A 26,695-nucleotide genomic window follows, 5' to 3' on the forward strand; every position below is an offset into this window, starting at 1 on the left:
ACTATACTTCCGCCCTTATCTCCTGGCTTAATGATGATTTGTTCACAATTAGACACATTTTTTAAGGCTTCACGTTGGTTTCGTGATAAGTTATTGTCTGTCCATACTTTCTCATTAAGTAGTTTTTCTAAACCTATACTGATCACCTTTTCAAAAGTGTCCACCTCTTGGCCGACTAGGCCAGTGCTAGGTGTCGACATAAGGACCATAAAGATGTTTTTATTGAATGTATTAAATTGTACTATGTAATATGTATATTATGTTAAACTTTTTTTAATTTGTTTTGAGATTTTGGGAATGTATATGAATACTTTATATGTGTTTTAAAGTTTGCATTTCATGAAGTGTACTGATTTTATTTTAAAAAAACTAAAACTTTATATTAATAAAATACAAATCCAAAAACTATATATCTCCACGTGTTAGAAATACCTTTACTTCTACACAAAAGTCTCTTGCCTGGTCTATATGACAACTAGACAGAATGTTTAGATGACTAAAGTGAATGACACAGAAAGGAAAAACTTTTTGTATCCTACCGTAGAAGGAACTTTAGCATCTGTCGGCAACATCCTCAGGCAAACTGTGGGCTGATCATTGGTTTAGACAGTGGCTGACCACAGTATCTCCAGCAGGGGTTGGTAGAGGCTGCTTCACTCACGAAGAGTTTCTCTGTGGCATATTTGTATCCCAGCATCCTCTTGGTGGAGACCCAGCAAGCAGGTATGGAAGCTCACTATATGCTGAGTCTGTCCCAAAATAGTGGCACAGTCCATTCAAATCAAGGAAATGAACCTAATCAAAGCTTGTGGCCGGTAATTTTCCCTCCATTTACTGGTCATAAGCTGTAGAAGCAGCATCAAACAAATTGCAGTGAACTGCCAGGCAACTGAGCGTATTAGTGTGTTTTCCACCTGTGTGTTAGTTCACAGCTGCCATTTCCAAACCAGTAGTTTTTTTTTTTTCCAGTGCGGTCTTTATTCCCTCACTACTCCTAGTTATCCCTTGATCCTATTTTGTATGAACTATGATGTTGTGTTGTGAATGACAAACTTGAATTAATGAAATCTTTCGTAATTTCAAATGCTCTGGTTTGATGTATATAACGGTGCGCTCAATGTCATCAGCAAATATTTGTGGGGAAGCTGAAGTTGCCCTGCACCAAAAAAATCCCATACTTGATTTATATATGTATATGTTGAAACCTTATAATCACTTTAACAATATATAATATATAAATACACATGTGTACTATATTTATCACTATACTGGAGTGTTAACTGCTTCCAATATTGGAAAGTTTTAGTAAACTTCAGATCTCTTAGAATACAAAGTTGTTTAAATATGTACAAGATGAAAGACATACTGATGATGTGTGCAGTGGTCTAATTGACAACCAACTAAGAGGCCCTAGGTTCTTCTGAATTTTAACTATGGTCACAGTACTTTTTGCAGGTAAAGTCTACATGGGCGGCTGGTGACATTTTACAGTGGTGGGGGCGCAAACTGATTTGCGAGTGCGGGCCCCAGGCCACTCAGGCCGGCGACGACCCCCCCCGACCCACATACACAACACTCAAAGAAATGTATTCACACACGCATACACACAAACACATCCATTCACAACACTCTCCACCAAACATTCATGCATACACGCACGCTCGCACCAAACACTTTAAAATAAAAGAAAAACACACACTCTTACCTTGCTGCCGGTCCCGGTCCGCGCCACCTCTGAGCTCTGCTCCCCACACGTCACAGGCTCACAGCGCCCCTGGCCAATCCTGGCGCCAGGGGCACAGGTACCATCTCGCCCGCAGCACGCCCATTAGGGCTCCTAATGGGCATGCGCAACGCCGCAAAAACACAAGTGCGCATGCGTGGACACGGGTAAAAATTCACCCTCCGTCCCCACGCATGCGCACTTGTGTTGCCGCCTGTACAATCATGTCAATCAATCAACATGACGCCCGCCCGGCGGTCTGACGTCATGCTGATTCATTGACATGATTGTCACAGTCTTAACTCAAAAACGCCGAGGGAGCTGCGGGCGGCTTCGGGCAGGGGGGGCTACGCCCCCACGCCCCAATGGACGAACCGCGCCTGATAGTCTATCACTTTTCAATTTGCACTTGTGCTAGATTATTTTTTAAGCCAATTGCTTTATGTGCAGAGCCGGACTGGGGAACCACATGCATCCCTGGCAAAATTGTTCAAACCAGCCTTGCTCCCTTCCTCTGCTCGCACAGTCTCTCTCTTTCCACCCATCCTCTCACTCTCCTGCCTCTCTTCTCCCTCCCTCACCGCTTACCTTCCCCAGCACTCCCTATCCATCTCTTTCCCCATCCTTACTGCAATGAACCTCTGAAGCTGGAGAAAGTGACAGAGGCACCAGGAGCGGCATTGGGCCGGCTCCAGACCACAAGGGAAATGCCCGGTGGAATAAATGGCCTGTCAGGCCCTGTTTATGTGTTCGCCTGACGAACTGGTAGAGAGCAACAATTGGTTAGGACACCAAAAAATGCTTTTTCTTTTCTGTGTTCTCTCCTGCCACAGCGTTACCCACAGATTCTATTTCTGCTCTTCTTTTTTTACACTCTGACGTTCTTCTCAAACTATGCCTTGTCTTTCTTCGTAGGAAGGAAACGTGTACTGTGGCCTGAGGACATGTCGCAAACTTACCTGCACTTACCCTATCTCCGTTCCCGACTCGTGCTGCCAAGTCTGCAGAGGTAATATTTCCCATTAATACTTTTTGATGCGTTCACTCCATTCATTAAATTAGTTGAAACATTGATTTGATTTACTCATACATTCGTAATTTAAAGCTTGCCTAGGATTCAGTATTGGGTAATATGCTGGAGTTCACAAACATCTTTTATAATAGTTCAGATTTCATCACAAGCCGCTTTTACTGTGAAATGTTACAAGCTTGATAAACAAAGAAATAAAGAAAAGGCCAACTGTGCATTATTTTCCAGCTATTGCTAACTGCCCCCACATTTCCAAGGGTACGAGTTGTTATGAGAAGTGCCTGTACTATCCCTTCCAAGTACAGAAGTACAGACACGCGGGAGCTGATAGTACCTGCCCACCTAAAGCACGGATTCTAGGTTTCGGCTTCCGGTTTGCATAGATTAGTGATTGTTAGGATTATTTGAAATCATGCTAATAGTATAGGTCCTTGTACTTCTGCTACCTTAGGTTTACGCTAACTCAGACATTACCCAGACCTAAGCATTGCTAATACTGTTACAGTGTTCTCTACTTGCGAAATGCTTTCAGACACCCAATAAATTTGTTTTTTTAGGTGTACTTTTGCCCCTACATTACATCCTAGTTTGTCTTTCCTCTATAAGTAGGTGCGAAAACTGGGTGCGAGAAATCAGCAAGTAGGTTTATAAAGACTCACAAACATGGAGAATTGTCACCGCACTAAAGGGGGTTAATCAGAGATAGCTATTAACTTCCCTGGCTGAGTTGTTCTGATGTTAATCCTTAGCGGGGCTTCATCGTTTATGTTGTGTTGGTTTCCAAAGCTGCTCCCCGAACGGAGACCTGCAGGGTGCCCACTAATAAAAGCTAAATATTGAAAAGAGGACACAGGGATAGAGATATTCATAATTCTTCTCTTAATGCATCTCGAACAAAGGCCCAGTAAATGCAGTTCTATTCTTAGTCTACACGGTGCATACCCCCATTTTTCAATTAAAACATTTAAAATACCCTTCTGCATCCTACATTCAATAAAAATTATTCACATGGAAAGACCACTGACCGCAACACATCCCCCTATTCATACATTCAACAAGACACATTATTGACACAAGTCTACCACGCAGACCTACATAGAGTAACTTCACATTGAAACTTCCTAGCTAGCCACTCACCTTCCCTACTCTATCAACATCCCACTTACCAATCCAAGCGAGGACCACACACCTCGATCAACTGCTGTTAACTCACACATCTCTAACTACTGCCACTGACACTCGCGCACAAAACTGCAATTCTTAATATGAACCATATTTTCCACCTTGAACAAGATGATCTGTCTCACCTTCCTATTCCTATACCACAAGTTATACCTTAATTGCTTTCTAGAAACACGAAACTGAACCTCTTTTAAATCAACACTCCCGCCTCCAACCTCCAGACATTTTGAATACATGTAAGTTTCTGCACCAACTACTTTTCTAAATCCTTCTAACAATACAAATTGCTTCTCTGTTGACTAATGTACATATTTACAGACATTTTCTTTACTCACTACACCAATCTGGGATTACAGGTTTGTCTATGTTCAAAACCTTAAACTCTCAACGATTCACACACCTCACTAGAGCATAAATGGAGACCATTGTTTTTAAACCACCTGCAACACCAGGCTTTACATACTCTTCTCCAACAAGGGAGCAACATGTTTATTCCTTTTTCTTGTTTTTAATTCCACATCTGCCAATTTAGATTAACAATCCGCGATTAAAAATTTATATTTATTCCCGTAACCAAAACATTTTACAGACCCCATGGCATCTGGCTTTACCTGTATCCACACATTATCAGTAACAAGAACAGATTCTAACAGCACCACTTCGGCTTTAAGCACTTCATCGATGGCTGCACTTCACATAGTACACACCTTTCAAACAAGTGTCTTCCTAGATGGCTTTCATGCTCCATCTTTAATACCCTGCCCCTGTAGTAAGTGGTGAAATTTACTGACCAGTTCCTGCACATTTACTCCATTAGCGTACAATATATCTTTCACCCCACATACTCTGTGGCCTCTTCAACAGATGAAACCCGTGTATGGCGTACTGCTTCACATTTACTGGTTCAGTATTCACTGTACATAACCATTTCTTCGAGGAACCCGCAACTCTTTGATCTCATGCCACCCTTCATTAACATAGAGATACATCATTGACATCACTTCCTGCAAAACTCATCACCTCTGCTAATTAATCTATCACCACATTGTTGTATTTTAGCATGTTCTCCACATAGACATTGTACTCTCCTGTTTTACCACTCACTTGGCTATGTTAGGCGATGTTCCAACAGTTGACAACACATTCACCAATTTTAAATGGCGGAAAGAGATCTCAGTCTTTCAACAACTGAGTATTTCGGCTCTGCTCCCTTCACAGCTTGTGAAGAGTATAACACAGTAATTTCAACAACATTTTGTATTTGCAACAAGCACAATCCTAAATCTTTTCCACTTTCATCAACGGTTAGAAACTTTGTATATCTGACAAACATATGTTAGGTAGGTGAAGTACCAATACATCTCTGTAACCCTTGAAAAGACTCTTGAAACTGGATTATATATACATACACATACATGCACATACATACACATGCATGCATATTCATGCAAACATACACACACACACACACACACACTTTGCATATTGAGCAATGACTTTGTTCACATTGACATCAATCCTGAAGGTAATAATCATTATCACGGTGTATTTTGTCCCACCACACTCATACACAGCAGACAGAAGAATAAAAACCTTTTGAGGTGGCCAACCAATAGAAGTAGAAAGGGAGGGTTATTCTCTGCCCTGGGGGAGGAGAGGGGATGTTTTAGAATCGGAGATAATCTCCTTTATGCCAGAAGATAGCTCCCTAACTTTCCGCACCTATCATTCTTATTAACTTTCTCTACCCTTTGAGGAACAATGTGGTTCTCAGCGGTTAGCCTGTAACCACACCCCTGGCCTTCAAAAAGCGTCAATAGCAAGTAGTGTATTTTTTCATCTTTTGCATTGATGCAAGAGGCTCCATGTAAAAGTAGAAGAGGGTGTGTGAAAGGATACAGTCTTAGTCTTCACTGCAGTAGATCAATAAGGAAGAAGATCTCAAAGAGTTACTGTTAGAACAGGGGTTTCTGGTTGGCAGAGGTATGCACCCTGTCCAAGCAGGAACCACAACTCTAGTCAAGGTGAGCTAGATACACACTAAAGGAGAACCTGTACTCACCTGATAGCTTGGCAAAAATGTGGCAGACTTATCTGCAGAGGATATGTGTAAAGTATTTGTGCAAGACGCACAGTAACACAATATAAACACCACAAAAAAACTCCACACAGGTCTGGAAAAATAGATATTTGTCTTAGTAAAACAAGATCAAAATGATAAAAATCGAATTAGCGGAACCGGAATTATGGATTTTTAAAGAATGAACCTAAAATAGTGCTTAGAAGTCAGTAGCAATAAAAAGTGACTGGTAGACTGGGGTAAATCCAAAGTTCAGGTCAACCACAATGGAGGGCAGGCCGGCTACTGGACTCAAACAGGTCCAGCTGACAAGGTACGTGGGATGGAGCAGTGTCGTCATCTAGGTTGCGATGCATTGGTTCTGATTCATGCAGTTGGGTCGATGCATTGAAGTTGAGCTTTGCAGTTTGGACCTCGGATTGGTGCTGTGCCATTGACAAACCTCACAGTCAGGTCCCATGTCGTTGTTGAGCTGCGCAGGAATGTCTTTGGATCAGCACTGCGTTGGAGTCGAAGGGCACTACGTCTGTTCCATTCAGGGCAGTGGTGACAATCTGTCGATTTTGTAGAAAGATCGCTACATAACCCACTTCTGAGGCTTAGGACTGGAGGGGGCACCTCAGGCAGGGGCACAACTCACAGATGCCAGAGTCCAGCAGCACCAGCCGAATTTCAAGACGTATTTTATGTCCCTGAGACTTCAGAAAAAAGAAGGCAGGCTAGCAAGCCCTTGGGTCACTCTGGGTTCAAGTGAGATGGGATCAGCAGGCAGCAGGAGCAGCTCAGCACAGTAGTGAAGCTGTTCCTTAGAACAGTCAGTCGAGCAGAGTGATAGTCATTGTGGCACAGCAGTCCTTACTCCTGGCAGAGTTCTTCACAGGCCCAGTGGAATACTGACTTGGTAGGGTCAGAGCGCCCCAGTACTTGTACCAAAATGTGCCTTTTAAGTGTGGGGGGTGACTTCAAAGCAGCTCTTTGAAGTGGACAGCTCCACTTTCATCCCAGACCTGTCTGCTAGGCTATCTGGGGGAGTAATCAGTCCTTTGTCTGGGGACAGGATACAGCCTATTCAGATGTAAGTGTCATCTACCTCTTCCTGCCCAGGAGAGCAATCAGAATGTAGATGAATGCAGATTAGTTGTCTGTCATTCCCACCATTCCTATGTTTGTGGTTGTGTAGAGTGAATGCACAACGTGTAGCTGTAACCCATCCAAGACGTGTATTGGAGATGGGCTGAAAGTCAGACAGAACAGAAAGGGCAGAGAAATGTCCACTTTCTAGAAGTCCTATTTCTAAAACAGTAATGTTGAATCCAACTTCACCAGTAATGAGAATTTATCATCACCATTCCAAAGATCAAAGATATGAAACATGATGCAGCCACTTCTTTCTAATCAGGAATTATAGTTTAAAAGTGTTTTAATGAATTCCCAATGCTAGCCTATGAGAGGGGTAGGCCTCACAGTAGTGAAATGAATTTAGCTGTTGGTCACTACCAGGACATGTAAAACGTAAAAGTACATGTCCTTTCAGTTACTCAGCACCCTCCCCCTAGTCCTAACCAGGGCCTACCCTAGAGGAGTTCTAAGGGGAATTTAAGGTTTGGTAAGTGGATTTAAATATCAATTCAAAGTGGGAGTAAACAGCACAAACATGTCTTACAGTGGCAGGCATGAAACAGGTTTGAAAGGCTATTTGTGTGGGTGGCACAATTAGTGCTGCAGAACCACTAGTAGTATTTAGATCATAGGCCCTGGGTATATGGTATTTCACTTTTCAAGGGATTAATACGTAAACTAAGTATGCCAAATAGGTATACACCAATGGCACAATGTTATTGGGAGAAGTACATGCACTTAGGCACAGGTAAAGTGCTCAGAGTCCTAAGACCAACAAAAAGAAAACAGCAAAAAGAGGAGGAGGAAGACAAAAGGTTTGAGGTGACCCATTTTCCAACAGTTGCTTTTCACAAATTGGGTTATACAAGAGAGAAATGAACAGAACAATTTCAGCACTTGAGCATCTATTCCAATTCTGGAGCAAAGCATGTTGAAGAGTGCTTCATGGTAGATGGTGTCAAATGCTGCTGAAAGGTGCAGCTGAATTAGGAGAACAATTTAAACTTAACTCAGAAACGCTAGGCTATCGTTAAATATTAAAAGAGTTGGTTTTGTACTGAATTTGGGGTGGAAACAGATTGTAAGAAGTTCACTAGCTAATTGCATTACATATGAGAAAAACTGAAGAGTGACAATTTTTCAAGAGCAATGGAGAAGTTAGGTGCTGTCCTACACTAAGCTCATGGTATCTATGTCAGGTTTAATTAGTCGAAGGGTTGATGGAGGCCATGATTTGTAAAAGAGATTGAATGTCAAGCAGTATAAAATGTGACCATTTTGGGATCTCCCTTTTCGTGAATGAGAGTTTAGTATAGGACGGAGAGAAAGTTTTGTGTGTATTTACATGATCTTCCACGAGTATTTACATGATCTTCTTAAGAAATTGGTGGTTAAAAAAAGATAAGTTTCGAATTTTGTTTTTTTAGTTCATTTCTTTAGCTTTCACCTGTGTAACATCATGGTGCTATGGAGACAAGCAAAACAACAAGAATCAAGAAGACTTAAAAAAATGAAGACAGCATGAACACTTCAAAAAGGTTAGGGATTAGGGCCGAAGAAGTTCCATTTTTCTGCTACTATCGCATTGAACTGAATATCACTGTAACCACCAGCTCATTTTCTTGCCACTCGCAGTAGAAATTGGTTAGCTGTCTGGTAACACAGGTCTGGGATATGTCATTTCAATTTGGTTACCCAGAGCCAAGGTCTACATGAGTATACTACACTCTCTTTGCTGTTGGTATAGTCTTGTTATTTGATGTTTAATTGGTAGCCAACGCAAAGATTTACATGCAGCAGCACTGTGTTTCCTCCAGTGCTTCCCAGTAATGAGCCTGGCTATGTTATTTTGCATTAATTAAATCCTTAGTTTTTCATTTTTTGGTAAAAAAAAAAAATAATCCTTTCTTTTTCAGTTTGTTAAAACAATTACAAACCAATACAACAAAACAGTTGGCGGTGTACAATGTGTAAGACATGGCTAGTAGTACATAAAACCATATTCTTTTTGCCAGTCAACGCCCATACATCTCTTCTTCAGCACCCTGTTGTGTGTGCCCCATCTAGCTGATCCTATTAGCGTAACATCTAGCCACATTAATGTTAAATCTTTTCTTAGAGTTAGCTGCAACGTCCAGTGGTGTTGTCCTAGTCTGGGTTTGACTGTATTAAAACATTTACAATGGGTATATTACATGTATAATTGATTTTAAAAAGCAAATTTTTTTTAGTTTTTATTTGTTAGATGCAGGAGCTTGCACATTTGGAAGCTTGAATTTTTAATGACAGATCACACTTCAGATGAATACTCAGTTGCACACATATTTAGCTAGCAGAGGCACAGGACCTATAATTTGAGGCCAGACTACATTTGTCCCCATATCTGAACTCTTAGTGGTGAGAAGTATTTCTTTTGTAATGGTATTTAGCTTACTTCAAAAATGATTGGTCATCCCGCACCGAATCAGGGTCTGGAAGTCTGGAAGATTTTTGCTTGTACCCCTCTTGCTCTGCCTGATGTTTAAATAGACCAAATACTGACTGAAGATCATCAGCATACTTGGGAAATGTAATCCTTCTACTTGGAGTATTTTGGCCCATGGCTGCGCATTTATGTTGCAAAGAAAAGGCAAAATAATTAAATGCTGTGGAAAACTACGGTACTCGAATTGAGAGGTAAACTGAGGCATTTTGACAACTGACTGAAATTTGTCTCAGAAATTATTTTAGCCATGACAGCGCTGTTTCTACTGATTTTTGTCAGTCTTCAGTAGGATGACCTGCCTGAAAACCTGTTTTAAGGAGGTGTAGAAATTCATGCTTGACAATACAGGATTGGAATTGCTGTTGCACAATGTTTGCCATTCATTTACTCAAGTAAGGTAGGCAATAGTTGGTTGAGTTGTCCCTTCTGGATGCTGGTTTTCAACACTGGTTTTTCACACCTTGCTTCCAGGCTATATGAACAGAGCTGTAATCTACCCAATAGTTGTTCTAAAGATGGGCTGAGTACTTTCAGTACTTTTTGGAAAAGCATTGTTGGTTTGACAGATTGCTCAATCAAAATGAAGAAGCCGTACATCAAACGCACAACTTTTTAATTTATTATCAAAAAGGAGGATCTAGTTTTTTAAAAGGAAAAGAAAAATGACCCATTCTGCATGGGGGTCATTTAAATATTTTCACTGCCCCTTACCGCACAATTTTTTCATGGCAGTGACATGCAGTGAAAACTGGGCATGTGTTGTCCCACTCTAAATCAGTCTTGCGCACACATGGCTACATCTCCAACGGCCCTTACTTTGTGTGGTGTGTGTAGATGACAGAGTAGTAGTCTCTGCAATCTACACATTGGAGGTCCACCCAACTCTAAATGACATGAGCGGACCTTCTGTTTGGTGGAAAGGGTACTCTGTTGCTGCCATGTTGAAGTATCTTTTCCACCAACATTTAAGTCAGCTCCTGCCCTTTTGAAAACCTTCAAGGTACCGTTAGGAGGTTCCTCTGCTACGTTTTGCTGTAAGTTAAGGGTGTAGGTGTATCTGCCTGTTCAGTCTCTGAATTAATTTTTCCAGTCTTTTGCTCGAAATACAGAGTGGGGTCGGAAAATTTACAATAATGTAAAATAATTCTTTTGTCAAATTAAGTGTATTTTGGATTCATTCAGAAGTTGCATGTTTAGACTGTTTAAATGCTGCTTTCACGTAGTGCTTTCTTGTTTGGGGGCATAATTTTTCTTTTATTTCCTCTTGGCGAAGCTCCAATTTAAGCTTGGTAGGTTCATTTGTAAATCCGTGGCTTCTTAAATTGATCTAATTACTACCGTTTTTTTCTGGGAGTGAACTGGCAGTGCTTCAGATTATCTACAATGAGTTACAGGTTTGTCCGAGAAAAGTACAGGTTGCATTGTTTACACCTTATCTCCAATGAGCAAACGTTTCTCCAATTCGTTCACTAATTTAGACTGTTGGTAAATGTGAATGATGGAAGCAAGATATTTCAATGAAAAAGGCACCTCTAGGTGGTGGTCAATGGTCTTCAATTATTGTTAACCTCCTTGATGTGTTTCTTACTGTAATTCACCTTAATGAAGAGAAAAATGTACTTGCAGATTATTCGCTAGGCTTTATTTCTTGAAAGGCTTTGGGGCATTTTGGGCTGTCTCCAACATTTCTCCTGTTTTCTGGTAGTATTTCTGTTTATGTCATGTTCAGTTGAATGGCACTCATGGAGGTTTTTTCAAGGATCTTGAGTTCAGAGGAACCAACTTGATGTGGTTGTAGATGGTGTAGTTGGAGTAGTTTAGGATATCATCAGAAGAGTGGTTCATGGTGTAGCTGAAGCTTTAAGTACTTGCTATAGTTAGACCAACAACAAGAGAGAAAGGGTTAATAGGCAACTCTTATACCCCTTGGAACTAATATATCAAAACAACAGAAGAGTACCCAGTAGTAGAAGACTGGTTCAGACTAAAATGAAGAACTGGAGGGATAAAGAGTTAATTACCACCACCATCGGATAGAAGAAATGTACTAAGGAAAGTGAACAAGGTGGGATAGAAAAACAGCAGTGAGGAAAAAGAACCCTCAGGCACCAACTAAATAGTTGGTTGCCAATTGTCTTCATTGGGTTCTCATTGTGAATACGTGAAATACTACGTAGCCGTAAAAAGAAGTGCTCGGTTAAAAAAGAGTATGGACTACTCCCCAGATCAGAAAATTCTTTTAATGTAGGGGTAGCTCTAACTCTATTAAAAGCAATCGTGCAAAGTCGGACATATACGAGGTTGAGTTAATTTGAACCAAATGTCCTAGAAGCTCGACATGTTTCTTGCAAGAGCCTAACGTCAGCTCAGTATTCGTCAGGACCAAATAGACCCTAGCCTCATGTAAAGCGCTCACTGTGGCGCCTAAACCATAAGAGGCGGGGTGAAAAAATATAAAGTTAAAATTACAAACTTATCTGTAATTTCATACACGCAAACTTCAGTGTAAAACCCCTGTCACAGTTGAGGGATGATCAATCTGAAAAGATAAATTTTTACATGTAAGTCATTCAGCAGTATCAATTGTAACTACTAGTGGGCTAGCTTCAGAAAGATGGCCTGAGCTACATGCACATAGCAGAACCCTCCCACCCATAGTTCTTCCAGACATTCTTTTTAATTAGCATGTATAGTTGCAGAGCGTTTCTGAATAAACCAAAAATCAATGGAATGAAATCAGTCCCAATTGAATGAGCTGCTACACCATTTGTGGCAATCGAAGCAAAAGCGCTAAATGTATATTATTAGAGTTCTGCTAGGTATGCATTGACCGTGCTGTGAAAAACTTTCACGAGCCTAACATTAATTGCAATGTAAAAAGGCCCCGAAAAGTTGCTATAGTTATTCAATAGAAAGGACATTTGACAGTGCCTGCACATTTTTTTTGTAGACATTATTGGAAGGAGATCGGAAAAGATAATGAGATTAGGGGTATTGTCTTTTCTATGGGTTGAGAGATAAATAAGCTTAGAAAGATAATGTAATGTGCAGATCTCTTAATTTAACGAATATTGAAATTGTCTTAAAGTTATATGGGATATTAAAATGACCTAGAAGAGTACTCCTTAAATAGCGGCACATCATAGATGTAGGTGGTTAGGGAGGGGGTTATCATGTCCTGCCAGATGGTAGATAGTGTGAAAATAGGTGGTGTTTTATGGTTGTTTTTATATTGCTTCTGGGGAATGATGGGGAGTCCTCTGTAGTGTATGGCCACTTATTCTTCTGAATAATATCTAAGCTGCCCACGTGTTTAGGATATAATTGATCAAATATATTAAAATATTTTCTGTATAATTAGGAGATGGAGACCTATCCTGGGATCATCACGAGGGTGAAACCGTCCGGCAGCCATCAAACAGAGAAGCAGTAAGTGTGATCTGTATTACGTAAAAAATGTAGAATTGTTGGTCTAATGCAATTGGTAATGAATCATTAACTGCAGCTGCAGGTTCATTGAAATATAATATATGGAGAACAGTATTAAGTAAAGTATTATCGTTCTGTTTTTGCTATGTAATCAGAGATTACGGAGGGGCATTCTTGCAGATTGCATATCGGGACCAAGCATCCTTGTGCGAATCACAAGGAGAGTCCAGAGTTTACACACGTACCGCTACCTGAAAGACAAATATTGCACAAACTCTACACATGATCTACTAGGAAAGTCACCTCCATTGGAGGGGGGGTGCTCTGTACTTCAAATAAGTCCTCCTATTTAGGACGATAACCCTCACTCACCCTTAGGTGGTATGCTTCATCACTGGGTCCCTCCTCACACCAGGACCAGTGCTACCTGGTGTGCGCTACAACTTCCTTGGTCAAAAGAGGAGCTCTTAAGGTTTTTGGAAATCAGGGCACTATGATTGTGGATGGTGTGGCTGAGGAATGCAGAGTGCATGGCATGTGGTAGGAGAAGTTAAAACTACCTCTAGATGTGCTAAGCAGGTAGGAAAGTGAGACTTCTAGCCAATAGGAGAGGCGTCAAGATCGTTCTGGGTCTTTGACAATTGCTTTAGACCTCAATAATGTTATGTATAAGAGTACTATAAAAACATCCATACCTCCATAGTTAGTTACTTTATGTTCCATTTGCATAATGGCCACCTAGAGCACACTAGCTCACTATGTTTATTTACTTTCTGAGCATTGTGTACCACATTTCTGGGGCTGCACCAGGATTGCATTTCCCAGTGAACTCACTGTGCTGACATCTGAATCACAGCTTTGGGACCCCATAGGAACTACATTTACAAGCGAGCCCCCTGAGCTGCTATGTTTCCACAAGGTCACAGTTGGCAGCGTCAGGAGCTAGGCCTCGTCGACTTCAAAAAGACTTCCTGCTGTAAGACATGCTGCTTCCTCACCGGATAAACCACATAGGGAGTAATAGCGGACCGGAGCAGGTAAGTGCTTTCACAGGTCCCTGATGCACTGACTCATGCATACTCTCTTCGGCCACAACTGGTCTGTTCTACTCACTCATGCATAATCTCTTTGGCCACGACCAATATTCTCACTTCAAACTAATGTTAGACCAGGGTTCTACTAAGAACCAACTGCAGCACCGGAGTGCCAGGTTACAGTGATAATTTATATTTCACATCTCTGGCTCCTGAAAAAAGCTAATACTCTTAGCACTACCTATATTAATCAATGTATACATTCCTGTTGTGAGATTTTCATTAATTGTCTTTGTATCCCATCTCTGTTGTCTGTAGCCCTGTTCCTTGATTTGTGAAGATAAGGCTTAAGTTGAGGTCTAACACCCAAACTCAGTATGTAAGAAAAGCCACATAAAACTAAACACTCACAAAGAAGCACTAGAGTGTTTACACAAATTAGACATATGTACTGTGAGATATCACATATGCATGACCAAAAGAACATATTGAAGTTACATAAAATGCACATCAGTAAACTATAATTTTGAAATCCTTTCTTTAATCTTTTTTCTCTGCATTATCATACTATTCCACGTGATGATGTCTGTGGACTCCTACAATTATTGTGGGTCACTGTCTGTATCAGTCTAATCATCCCTTTTACACACTTCAGAGTCAATATTTGGCAGAGTGACTATATACAATTATGGTCCTGAAGAATGCCTATAACCTCTTTGTAAGGTCATGAGTTAGAGAGAAACATGTTGACCCCTCTCCCATTGGGTTGAAGTTTCACTCCCCTCTCAATTTTAATCTATCCCTTCGGGGCACCAAAATAAAAATGTTGTTGAGCCCACCAAGAGGTAGCTCTAACTTCTCTTACCACATACCCCGCATCCGGCACTCATCACCCTCACCATCCACTCTCATAGGGCCCTGATTACCAAACACCTCAAGAGCTCCTCCCTTGACTAATGAAATTGTAACCCACACCAGGTACCATTTGCCTGATGTGAGAAGGGACCCAGTTATGAAACATGCAAGCTAAGAGTGGGTGAGGGTTATTGTCATAAATGAGAGGACTTGTTAGTAGTACAGAGGACGTCTTGCTTTGGAGGAGACTCTTTTATTAGACCTTGTGTTCCTTTTTGTCCTATAAAACCCCTGGCATTCTAGCCACACTACTGTTCTTATAATATATGGGAATGGGAATTGTATTCCTTATAACACATGGTCTCACACACAGTATTGACCTTCTTTCAAATCTCTTTAACATATTTGGTACCTTGCCTTTTTTATTTTGAGCAGTCTGCGGTTTCATATAAAATCTCAAGAGGTGTAGTCAAAAGTCTTTATGGGAGCAAGGCTGTCTAGCTGTGCCTGCTGTGAATCACACAAGGACTAATTTTAGGAGGGCAGAAATGGTACGTCTGCCAATAAAAGTAAGATGTCCCAATGTTCCTCCTCTTTGTTCCATTAACTCATTTAGAATGCAGAGGAATGCCCTGTATCCACTGCCACCTTCATCTTGAATGCCCGTTCGGCAAACATGATACAAAGAAGAAATGGTATCAGAGGGACACCCCAAATAGAGTGTTGCCAACTTTGTCACCATCCATCATGTCTGGGCCAAGCCACGGTGGTCGGACACAGAAAATATCTAAAATTGTCCTCCACATGCAGGTAGAAGTTTCCCAGCAAATAGCAAAGTTTAGTCATGTGATAATATATCCCAAACATTTGGGTGTGGATCTCCAAAAAAAGATACGTGATGATAGATCCACTATGCCAAGGCACAATTGAAGTGCCAGCTGTGCCACATATTATTTTCCCTGATGCATCAAGTTTTTTGGATGAGTATTCTGTGGCCACTTCACTTTTATCACTCTGATGAGATGTAGAGGACAGCCAGGAAGTCGTAGTCCCCTTTGTCCTCTGGAGATTTTTGTGATGGCCATGTGGACCAAGGTTTGTAACTATTCTTCACCACTCTATGTAGACATTTTAGTCATACCTACTTTTTGCTGGTGGTAGACAGCTCAATGGAAATTCACTTTTATTAGAAACTGTATGTTGGGAAAGTTGCTTCAGAGTTCCAGGGGTTAACTGACTCACGGTCTCATTTACAAAGAGAATAGTAAGTATATAAGCTGCAGGCTAATGGCCATGTTTTTCATACCTTACTTTTTGTGGATTCAAAATCACAGGGCTTTCAAAGGGTCAAAGTCAAATATTCTCATTCACAATCCTAGCCATTAAAAAACTGAATAACAGATTTCTGAAAATCCACCGATTTACAAACCTTTTTAAAGTGCAATAGCCTCTCAACTTTTATTCTATTTAGAAAATATTGCACTATATCCACATTAAATAAGTGCATTTCACATGCACTTTAAACCTTTCACGCTCCTTTTCATATTTGCGGGTTAGGAGTGACAGTGCAAAAGGTGTTTGAATATCGGCTGCAAGGTTCCAACTTTGTGGGTGTTCCACACATTTTTGAGTGCCTTTTTGCATTCCCAACAGGCCTCTGTGCTCCCTTTATTTGTTTTTTGTAGAGTGTTGACTTATGGTGAATTGCCGTTTCATACTGATAAGCAAGCGCTAAAACAGGAGTTTGAGTTCATTCGAAATTCTCATTAGGTCTGAAAAATCGATCACGTTGTGTGGGGTTGTTACACCCTAAATATCCTGTTCAAAGTTCAGTCGGGTCAAAAGTGCACACAGAGGCCCTGTCCTTCCAAGAAGGGGAGATTGTACTGGTAATCTTGTAGATGATTGGGAAGGTATCTCTGATTTCAAAGGTTTTTCAATGCTACTAGACTATGTTGATTTCTGAAATTTGGACACAGTGCTTTCCAGAGCTATGATGCGGAATATCTTCCCCCTTGTGATTATCGACTAAATCTGGCCTAGATGAATAGATTTGCACTACTGGTTGTCAATTAGGAGTTTAGTTCAAGAACAGCAACTAGAGATATTTTGGTAAAATTCACAATTGAGCTTTAATGAGAGTACAGAGCATGTTGTCAGTATATAGAAATTTGTACTATATTCTGATTGGCTGCCAATGGAGGCCTCCTAAAGCTTGCTTTACATTGAAACACATTCTGCTGCTTGGTTGTGTAGTTTTTAGAGTTAAAATATTCCTTCTTCGAGTGCTGTGGTACAAAAAATATTACAATAGTCCAGATGTGACAACACCAGGGCACTGGTCAGCTCGATATGATGAGGACCTAAAACAATGGTAGGACCTTTCTCAACAGCATGAGATGCTTTTGGTTACCACTGCCGTATGCTGATGAAAGGGTAGGTCCAAATCAAACCATGCTACGATGGGCTGGTGAAGCTTCTATTTCCTATGGACAAGTGAGAGGGAAGATGACAAGAAATGTGTCTCCAACTCTAAAGATATTTGCTTGGTCCTACTCGAGCTGAGGTACCCCTTCAGGACTCTGCATGATGCAGAACCAACTTTAACACCTTCCACGCTCATGACGAGCTGAGCTCGTCATGAGGCACGGTGCTCCGGTGCTCGTGCCGTGGAACGCTCACACGCGGGGATAATTCCCCTGCTGTGCTGACCGTTCCACGGGAACGGCTGCAGCTGCAGCTGTGACGAGCTCAGCTCGTCATGAGCACCGGAGCGCCATGCCTCATGACGAGCTCAGCTCGTCATGAGCATGGGGTCGCTGTGCGCGCCCCCACCCCCCAGCACCCCCCACAGCGAAGGGGTTAATTCCTTGTCTAAAGCGGTCTGAGTGGGATGACTGAAAAAAAGAAGAGAGTCCTTCCTTTATTAAGAAACCCCTCACTCACCGACCTAGTCGGTGACATGCTTCATCATCGGGGTTCACCCTGATAGCCGAGTGCCATCAGGGTGTGCTGCGACACCTGGACTACAGTGGAGCTGGTATTTGTGTGTGTGAAGTGAAAAAAAGTGTTAAAAATCGTCCTGGTATACTTGTATGAAAGATTTATTCGCAAGGAACTGGACAATATTAAAATTAAGTGTGTGGATACATTAAGGTGTTATGACCGTGTGTATCACTTATGTGTGAGGTCTACATGTTTCAACCCGTAGGATGGAAGGTACCGGGTTTTCGTCAGGACCAGAAGGAAAATGGGTGGTCAGGACACACTAACGCCCTCCCGTTCCCTAGATTCCTGTGCACTACTGACAATTAGTCAAAGTGAAAAAGAAGCTCAAAAACAAAATAGTCGAGCTAAAAGCAAAAAGACCTGGTGGGAGAAAATAGGCAAAAAGTCACAAGTATGATTAATACAAGCCTGTTACGAAGTGCCATGCTGGTTCTCACGTGTCTGCTGCTATATAGTGCATCCCAGTCAGAGCTTAATGTGATCGGTAGTGACTGACTATCACTAAAGCTGGCACACTCTATCAATAGTGTTGTGCTCGGTGATCACTAGATAGTTAATACGACATTCAATCATATTCAGCACTTAATAGTGCGTGGTTAGAATGCTCACAATTCCATTAGCGTGAGGAAACAACGACGTGGAATATCTACGTTTTCAAATTTGACTCAAACTGGCACATTCAAGTAAATGTAGTGTGCCCAGTGGTCGAGTGGTCGTTATTTGTTTATTTTGACACAGTCGAAAGCACTCAGCACTTCCGTGTGCAAGACTCAACTGCTCACGATTTAAATTAAAGTGAGTAAATAACGACGCAAATTGTTTGTCCCATCAAACGTACACTCACACTATGCAAACACACAAACAACACACATACATAGGCAGAAGAAGGAATCAAGGCTTACTCCTATTATGGATCTTTAAGGCTTCACGGGGTGGAGGGAAGGTAAAAAAACTCAAACTGCCATATTCTGCAATAGAAAAAATATGAGACAGCTATCAGGAGTTTTGCTCACGAAAACGTGACCGAAGTAGAGCGGCCAGGATCGGACTCTAAGCTTTGAAGTTACTTACAGTTTGGTTGAGTATGGATTCAAAGTACCTACTCGCCTCTCCGTACCTCCCCGCAAGTGTTTCAGGAGCCGCCAGTATAGATATAGCGGCAGCTATACTTCCGGGGTGGGCGTGGGCACGCAAATACGTAGTGACGTATTCGCGTAGCGTTAATGAAAATGGAGGACGGGAGGGAGTTAGTTCCTAGTGTTGCTAAGCAACGCTGAACTCCTAACTAACACGTAGTGTTCCTGCAGTTGCTAAACTACATCACGCAGGAAACTACAGATAGCTTTGATAGTCTGGGAGCAGGAATTAGCTAGTAAATTACTGATTTAAAACGGAACAAAATATTGAACCCCTTCTTGGATTGTAAGAAATTAATTTACAGGGAAGGTCACAAAAGGGGAGGGTATGTGGCATAAACGAAAAAGCACATATGTGCTACGTTCCGTAGTGTTATCATCCAGTTATCAGACAAATAGTCTGACCGAGCACAGGTTAATGGAAGATCATATTGTCTGTGGAGAAATCAGGTAATGTTTGCCCAAGGAATATTATCGTTCAATCCTGTGACATGTGTGGATAATCTGTATATCCATCTCTGTTCTTTCTCGAAGAGCCGTTTCTGAGTGTTAGGTCCAGCCATGACTTGTTCGATGACAGTCCACCTCATGTCATTGGGCGTGTGGTTTTCTTCAAGGAAGTGATCTGTCAGTTTTGTTGCATTTTTTCTGCAGCGGATGGTGCTGCGATGCTCGCATATTCTTTGCTTTACTTTTCTTGTCGTCATCCCCACGTAGCGTTTGTTGCATGTGCATTCAATTAAATAAACCACATTGCAGCTATTGCAGTTCGTGTGAGATTGCTGCCTCCATGTTTTACCAGTTTCGATACTCAAGGTTTTAGTGTTACTCGTTAAATGACAAACGCTGCAGTTGCTGCAACGAAAATGTCCTGTTACATCAGGTAAACCCCAAATCTTCGTGATTGATTGATTGTCAACATGTTCTTTCATCTTTGGTCTAGTATTGACCAGTGAGTCTTTCAGGCTTGCTGATTGTTTATAGGAAAAGAGGGGCTTTTCGCAATGAAGATTACCAGTGTTGAGGATGGACCAATGTTTTTTAATGCTCTTAGACACTTGGTTGGAGACACTGTTAAAGGTGGTTACACAAGTAAGTGGTATTTCATTATCCGTGGCTGTTTTAGGCTCTAGGAGAGCCTCTCTTGGTTGGTTCCTGGCTCTTTTTTGACATGTGTTTATGATTTTCGCAGGGTACCCACGGACTTGAAGCTTCTTAGTTAGGTCAGAGGCTTGTTTTTATACTCAGTTAGCTTGCTGCAGTTGCGCCTTAACCTTAAAAATTGTCCGTAGGGAAGATTCTCTTTGAGAGGGCGCGGATGGAAGCTTTCGAACCTAAGCAAGTTATTTTTAGCTGTGGGTTTGTAAAATGTTCTGGTCTCCAGATGATCACTTTCCTTGGTAATCACCACATCAAGAAACACTATTTCTTTCTCACTGAAACAGTGGGTGAATTTCAGGTTCTGGTCGCATGTATTGATCCAGGCAGTAAACTCGATGAGTTGGTCCAATCGTCCTTGCCAAATGGCAAGGACATCGTCAATGTAGCGTTTCCAGAATTTTAGATGGTCTCTAAAAGGGTTGAGGTTGCTAAGAATAAACTTAAGTTCGAAGTCATAGACATAGAGACCAGCAAAAACACTGCCCATAAAGGTACCCCCTGTTTGGAGGAATAGAGCTCCCTCAAATTCAAAATAATTACGTTTGAGTGCTAGCCTGGCACACTCAATGATGAAGGCTCTGGGTGTGTGGAATGTCCAGTCCATGTTTCCTAGGGTTTCTCTATATCAAAGCTTAGTAAGACAGTGTTGTTGTCCACAGTAATTTCCTGTAGAAGATTTAAGAGACTCTTTGTGTCCTGTAAATAAGTGGATGTTTGTTGCACGATGGTTTTCAGGAAAAAATCACAAAATCTTGACAACGGTTCAAGTAGTGACCCGATGCCAGAGACAATAGGGCGGCCTGGTGGTGGTAGTTTCCCTTTGTGCATTTTAGGCAGGGTATAGAAATACGGTATCTTGCCTTCGGTGTCACATAAGTACTCTGCCTCCTGTTTGGAGATTTTGCCCAATACTTCTGCGGTTTCAACTAATCCTTTTATTTCTGATTGCAGTTCCATAGTGGGATCCGAATGTAGGATCTGATAGTTTCTTGTGTCACCTAGTAGGCGTAGACACTCCTCACGATATGCACTGGTGTCCATAACCACGAGTCCGCCCCCTTTGTCGGCGGGTTTTATCGTTATGGTGTCACAACTGCGGAGATTTTGTAGGGCATTACATTCAGCTCGGCTCAGGTTTTGAAACTGTGAATTGTTGCTCATTTTTTCTACATCATTGTAGACGGCCTGCTCGAACGTAATTACTTCTACGAGAACTGCATGGGTTGGTGGTATAAAAGAAGATTTCTTTTTTAGTCCACTCTCATTTTGATTGTTAGTAACCACATTGGGTCCTTGTTTCTCGAAGAAAGCTTTAAGTCTTAGTTTTCTAAAGAAAGTTGACAGTTCACAGTGCAGTTGGAATTTGTCGAGGCGTGCGGTCGGGACAAAACCCAAGCCTTTGTTTAGTACAGACATTTCTGTTTCTGATAGTGTTCTAGAGGATAAGTTAGTAACTAAGTCCTCACGTTGCTTGGTCCTGCCTTGCTCCTGGTCTGGCCGCTCACTGGTTCGTCCTCCTCCCAGTGTACCTGGTTTGTTTGTCTTCTTCTTCCCTTTCCCCACCTGCCTCTGCCTAAAAAAGGAGGGCGGTATTGGTTTTGTTGGAACGGTGGTGGTTGAAAGTGCGGTGGGAAAGGAGGTTGCCAACCGTACATTGGGAACTGCGGTGGATGGTTATACGGATCATGAAACATCGGTGGATTAAATGGTTTCCAGTGATTCTGACCTCTGTAACCTCCTCTTTTATTCTGTTTCGTAGTGCTGGCATTTGAGCCACTGCTACTATTAGATGAAATGCTTGAGGCATCCGAATCGGATGCAGGTTTTGTTGTAGGTACAAAGTCTGGATCAGAGTATGGGTACGCTTTCACAAAAGAGAGGGCGTTAGTGTGTCCTGACCACCCATTTTCCTTCTGGTCCTGACGAAAACCCGGTACCTTCCATCCTACGGGTTGAAACATGTAGACCTCACACATAAGTGATACACACGGTCATAACACCTTAATGTATCCACACACTTAATTTTAATATTGTCCAGTTCCTTGCGAATAAATCTTTCATACAAGTATACCAGGACGATTTTTAACACTTTTTTTCACTTCACACACACAAATACCAGCTCCACTGTAGTCCAGGTGTCGCAGCACACCCTGATGGCACTCGGCTATCAGGGTGGACCCCGATGATGAAGCATGTCACCGACTAGGTCGGTGAGTGAGGGGTTTCTTAATAAAGGAAGGACTCTCTTCTTTTTTTCAGTCATCCCACTCAGACCGCTTTATTTAAGCTATCTCTGATGGTACTCCTCTTTTGTTTGTTTATTACTGATACCCAGGGGATCAGGAGTACTCTCCATTCACGTTTGTGAATCAAATCCCTTACTCTCTCTTTTGTTTAATTATATCTAGGCAGCGTACAGCTGTGAGAGTTGTCCTTCCCCACTCGACATCACACTTAGCTCACACTTTTTTCACACATCAGACGCACGATGGCGGAAAACAAAGGCCTTTCCTATTCCACGGAGGAAATTGATGCTATCTTGGAAGACATCTCCGGGTTCGCTGATGCGAGCATCTCACAAACAATCTCCCAGACGGGGGATTGCGAAAAACTAACTGAGATGAAGAGGAACAGAATTAGAACTATATTACATGGGACTATCCTAAAGGAATATGTGACCAAGAACATGGCCCCTAAGGGTCTCCTGGTGACCAATGCCCCTCGCATTTTTTTAGAGGATGCCACCTTTAGAAAAGACTGGGCCTTAATAGCGTGGCACTGCACACACGATTGGATTATGCTAATTCTAAAAACAGCTTTACGACTATCAGAAGTCATCCTAATAGATATCCAGAAAACAGAAACCCACATAAAAACCAGCATATCTGGATACAAAAAGAAGTTAGATGAAGTGAACAAAGAGATTAATGAATACAGAGAAAATCTCACACAACAAAAGGTGACCAAATTTCAAAAAGATTTATAGCGTTTCTCTTTTGTGAAAGCGTACCCATACTCTGATCCAGACTTTGTACCTACAACAAAACCTGCATCCGATTCGGATGCCTCAAGCATTTCATCTAATAGTAGCAGTGGCTCAAATGCCAGCACTACGAAACAGAATAAAAGAGGAGGTTACAGAGGTCAGAATCACTGGAAACCATTTAATCCACCGATGTTTCATGATCCGTATAACCATCCACCGCAGTTCCCAATGTACGGTTGGCAACCTCCTTTCCCACCGCACTTTCAACCACCACCGTTCCAACAAAACCAATACCGCCCTCCTTTTTTAGGCAGAGGCAGGCGGGGAAAGGGAAGAAGAAGACAAACAAACCAGGTACACTGGGAGGAGGACGAACCAGTGAGCGGCCAGACCAGGAGCAAGGCAGGACCAAGCAACGTGAGGACTTAGTTACTAACTTATCCTCTAGAACACTATCAGAAACAGAAATGTGTGTACTAAACAAAGGCTTGAGTTTTGTCCCGACCGCACTCCTCGACAAATTCCAACTGCACTGCGAACTGTCAACTTTCTTTAGAAAACTAAGACTTAAAGCTTTCTTCGAGAAACAAGGACCCAATGTGGTTACTAACAATCAAAATGAGAGTGGACTAAAAAAGAAATCTTCTTTTATACCACCAACCCATGCAGTTCCCGTAGAAGTAATTACGTTCGAGCAGGCCGTCTACAATGATGTAGAAAAAATGAGCAACAATTCACAGTTTCAAAACCTGAGCCGAGCTGAATGTAATGCCCTACATAATCTCCGCAGTTGTGACACCATAACGATAAAACCCGCCGACAAAGGGGGCGGACTCGTGGTTATGGACACCAGTGCATATCGTGAGGAGTGTCTACGCCTACTAGGTGACACAAGAAACTATCAGATCCTACATTCGGATCCCACTATGGAACTGCAATCAGAAATAAAAGGATTAGTTGAAACCGCAGAAGTATTGGGCAAAATCTCAAAACAGGAGGCAGAGTACTTATGTGACACCGAAGGCAAGATACCGTATTTCTATACCCTGCCTAAAATGCACAAAGGGAAACTACCACCACCAGGCCGCCCTATTGTCTCTGGCATCGGGTCACTACTTGAACCGTTGTCAAGATTTTGTGATTTTTTCCTGAAAACCATCGTGCAACAAACATCCACTTATTTACAGGACACAAAGAGTCTCTTAAATCTTCTACAGGAAATTACTGTGGACAACAACACTGTCTTACTAAGCTTTGATATAGAGAGTCTATATACAAGCATACCTCAAGATGACACGCTGAGAGTTTTGGAGGAAACCCTAGGAAACATGGACTGGACATTCCACACACCCAGAGCCTTCATCATTAAGTGTGCCAGGCTAGCACTCAAACGTAATTATTTTGAATTTGAGGGAGCTCTATTCCTCCAAACTGGGGGTACCTCTATGGGCAGTGTTTTTGCCCCCAGTGTGGCTGGTCTCTATGTCTATGACTTCGAACTTAAGTTTATTCTTAGCAACCTCAACCCTTTTAGAGACCACCTAAAATTCTGGAAACGCTACATTGACGATGTCCTTGCCATTTGGCAAGGACCATTGGACCAACTCATCGAGTTTACTGCCTGGATCAATACATGCGACCAGAACCTGAAATTCACTCACTGTTTCAGTGAGAAAGAAATAGTGTTTCTTGATGTGGTGATTACCAAGGAAAGTGATCATCTGGAGACCAGAACATTTTACAAACCCACTGCTAAAAATAACTTGCTTAGGTTCGAAAGCTTCCATCCGCGCCCTCTCAAAGAGAATCTTCCCTACGGACAATTTTTAAGGTTAAGGCGCAACTGCAGCAAGCTAACTGAGTATAAAAACAAGCCTCTGACCTAACTAAGAAGCTTCAAGTCCGTGGGTACCCTGCGAAAATCATAAACACATGTCAAAAAAGAGCCAGGAACCAACCAAGAGAGGCTCTCCTAGAGCCTAAAACAGCCACGGATAATGAAATACCACTTACTTGTGTAACCACCTTTAACAGTGTCTCCAACCAAGTGTCTAAGAGCATTAAAAAACATTGGTCCATCCTCAACACTGGTAATCTTCATTGGGAAAAGCCCCTCTTTTCCTATAAAAAATCAGCAAGCCTGAAAGACTCACTGGTCAATACTAGACCAAAGATGAAAGAACATGTTGACAATCAATCAATCACGAAGATTTGGGGTTTACCTGATGTAACAGGACATTTTCGTTGCGGCAACTGCAGCGTTTGTCATTTAACGAGTAACACTAAAACCTTGAGTATCGAAACTGGTAAAACATGGAGGCAGCAATCTCACACGAACTGCAATAGCTGCAATGTGGTTTATTTAATTGAATGCACATGCAACAAACGCTACGTGGGGATGACGACAAGAAAAGTAAAGCAAAGAATATGCGAGCATCGCAGCACCATCCGCTGCAAAAAAAATGCAACAAAACTGACAGATCACTTCCTTGAAGAAAACCACACGCCCAATGACATGAGGTGGACTGTCATCGAACAAGTCATGGCTGGACCTAACACTCAGAAACGGCTCTTCGAGAAAGAACAGAGATGGATATACAGATTATCCACACATGTCACAGGATTGAACGATAATATTCCTTGGGCAAACATTACCTGATTTCTCCACAGACAATATGATCTTCCATTAACCTGTGCTCGGTCAGACTATTTGTCTGATAACTGGATGATAACACTACGGAACGTAGCACATATGTGCTTTTTCGTTTATGCCACATACCCTCCCCTTTTGTGACCTTCCCTGTAAATTAATTTCTTACAATCCAAGAAGGGGTTCAATATTTTGTTCCGCTTTAAATCAGTAATTAACTAGCTAATTCCTGCTCCCAGACTATCAAAGCTATCTGTAGTTTCCTGCGTGATGTAGTTTAGCAACTGCAGGAACACTACGTGTTAGTTAGGAGTCCAGCGTTGCTTAGCAACACTAGGAACTAACTCCCTCCCGTCCTCCATTTTCATTAACGCTACGCGAATACGTCACTACGTATTTGCGTGCCCACGCCCACCCCGGAAGTATAGCTGCCGCTATATCTATACTGGCGGCTCCTGAAACACTTGCGGGGAGGTATGGAGAGGCGAGTAGGTACTTTGAATCCATACTCAACCAAACTGTAAGTAACTTCAAAGCTTAGAGTCCGATCCTGGCCGCTCTACTTCGGTCACGTTTTCGTGAGCAAAACTCCTGATAGCTGTCTCATATTTTTCCTATTGCAGAATATGGCAGTTTGAGTTATTTTTACCTTCCCTCCACCCCGTGAAGCCTTAAAGATCCATAATAGGAGTAAGCCTTGATTCCTTCTTCTGCCTATGTATGTGTGTTGTTTGTGTGTTTGCATAGTGTGAGTGTACGTTTGATGGGACAAACAATTTGCGTCGTTATTTACTCACTTTAATTTAAATCGTGAGC

General features: G+C 41.9%; 1 protein-coding gene across 1 annotated transcript in view; it reads left to right on the forward strand.

Moving 5' to 3' along the window:
- CHRDL1 (chordin like 1) overlaps positions 1 to 26,695 on the forward strand; it is a 665,356-nt gene that overhangs the window by 519,720 nt on the left and 118,941 nt on the right. The window contains exons 5-6 of the mRNA XM_078688799.1: positions 2,639 to 2,732; positions 12,981 to 13,048. Coding sequence (XP_078544925.1) covers positions 2,639 to 2,732; positions 12,981 to 13,048 — 162 coding nt within the window. The remainder of the gene's footprint in view (positions 1 to 2,638; positions 2,733 to 12,980; positions 13,049 to 26,695) is intronic.

Source organism: Lissotriton helveticus, chromosome 4_1, assembly GCF_964261635.1.
Source record: "Lissotriton helveticus chromosome 4_1, aLisHel1.1, whole genome shotgun sequence".
Classification (NCBI taxonomy): Eukaryota; Metazoa; Chordata; class Amphibia; order Caudata; family Salamandridae; genus Lissotriton; species Lissotriton helveticus.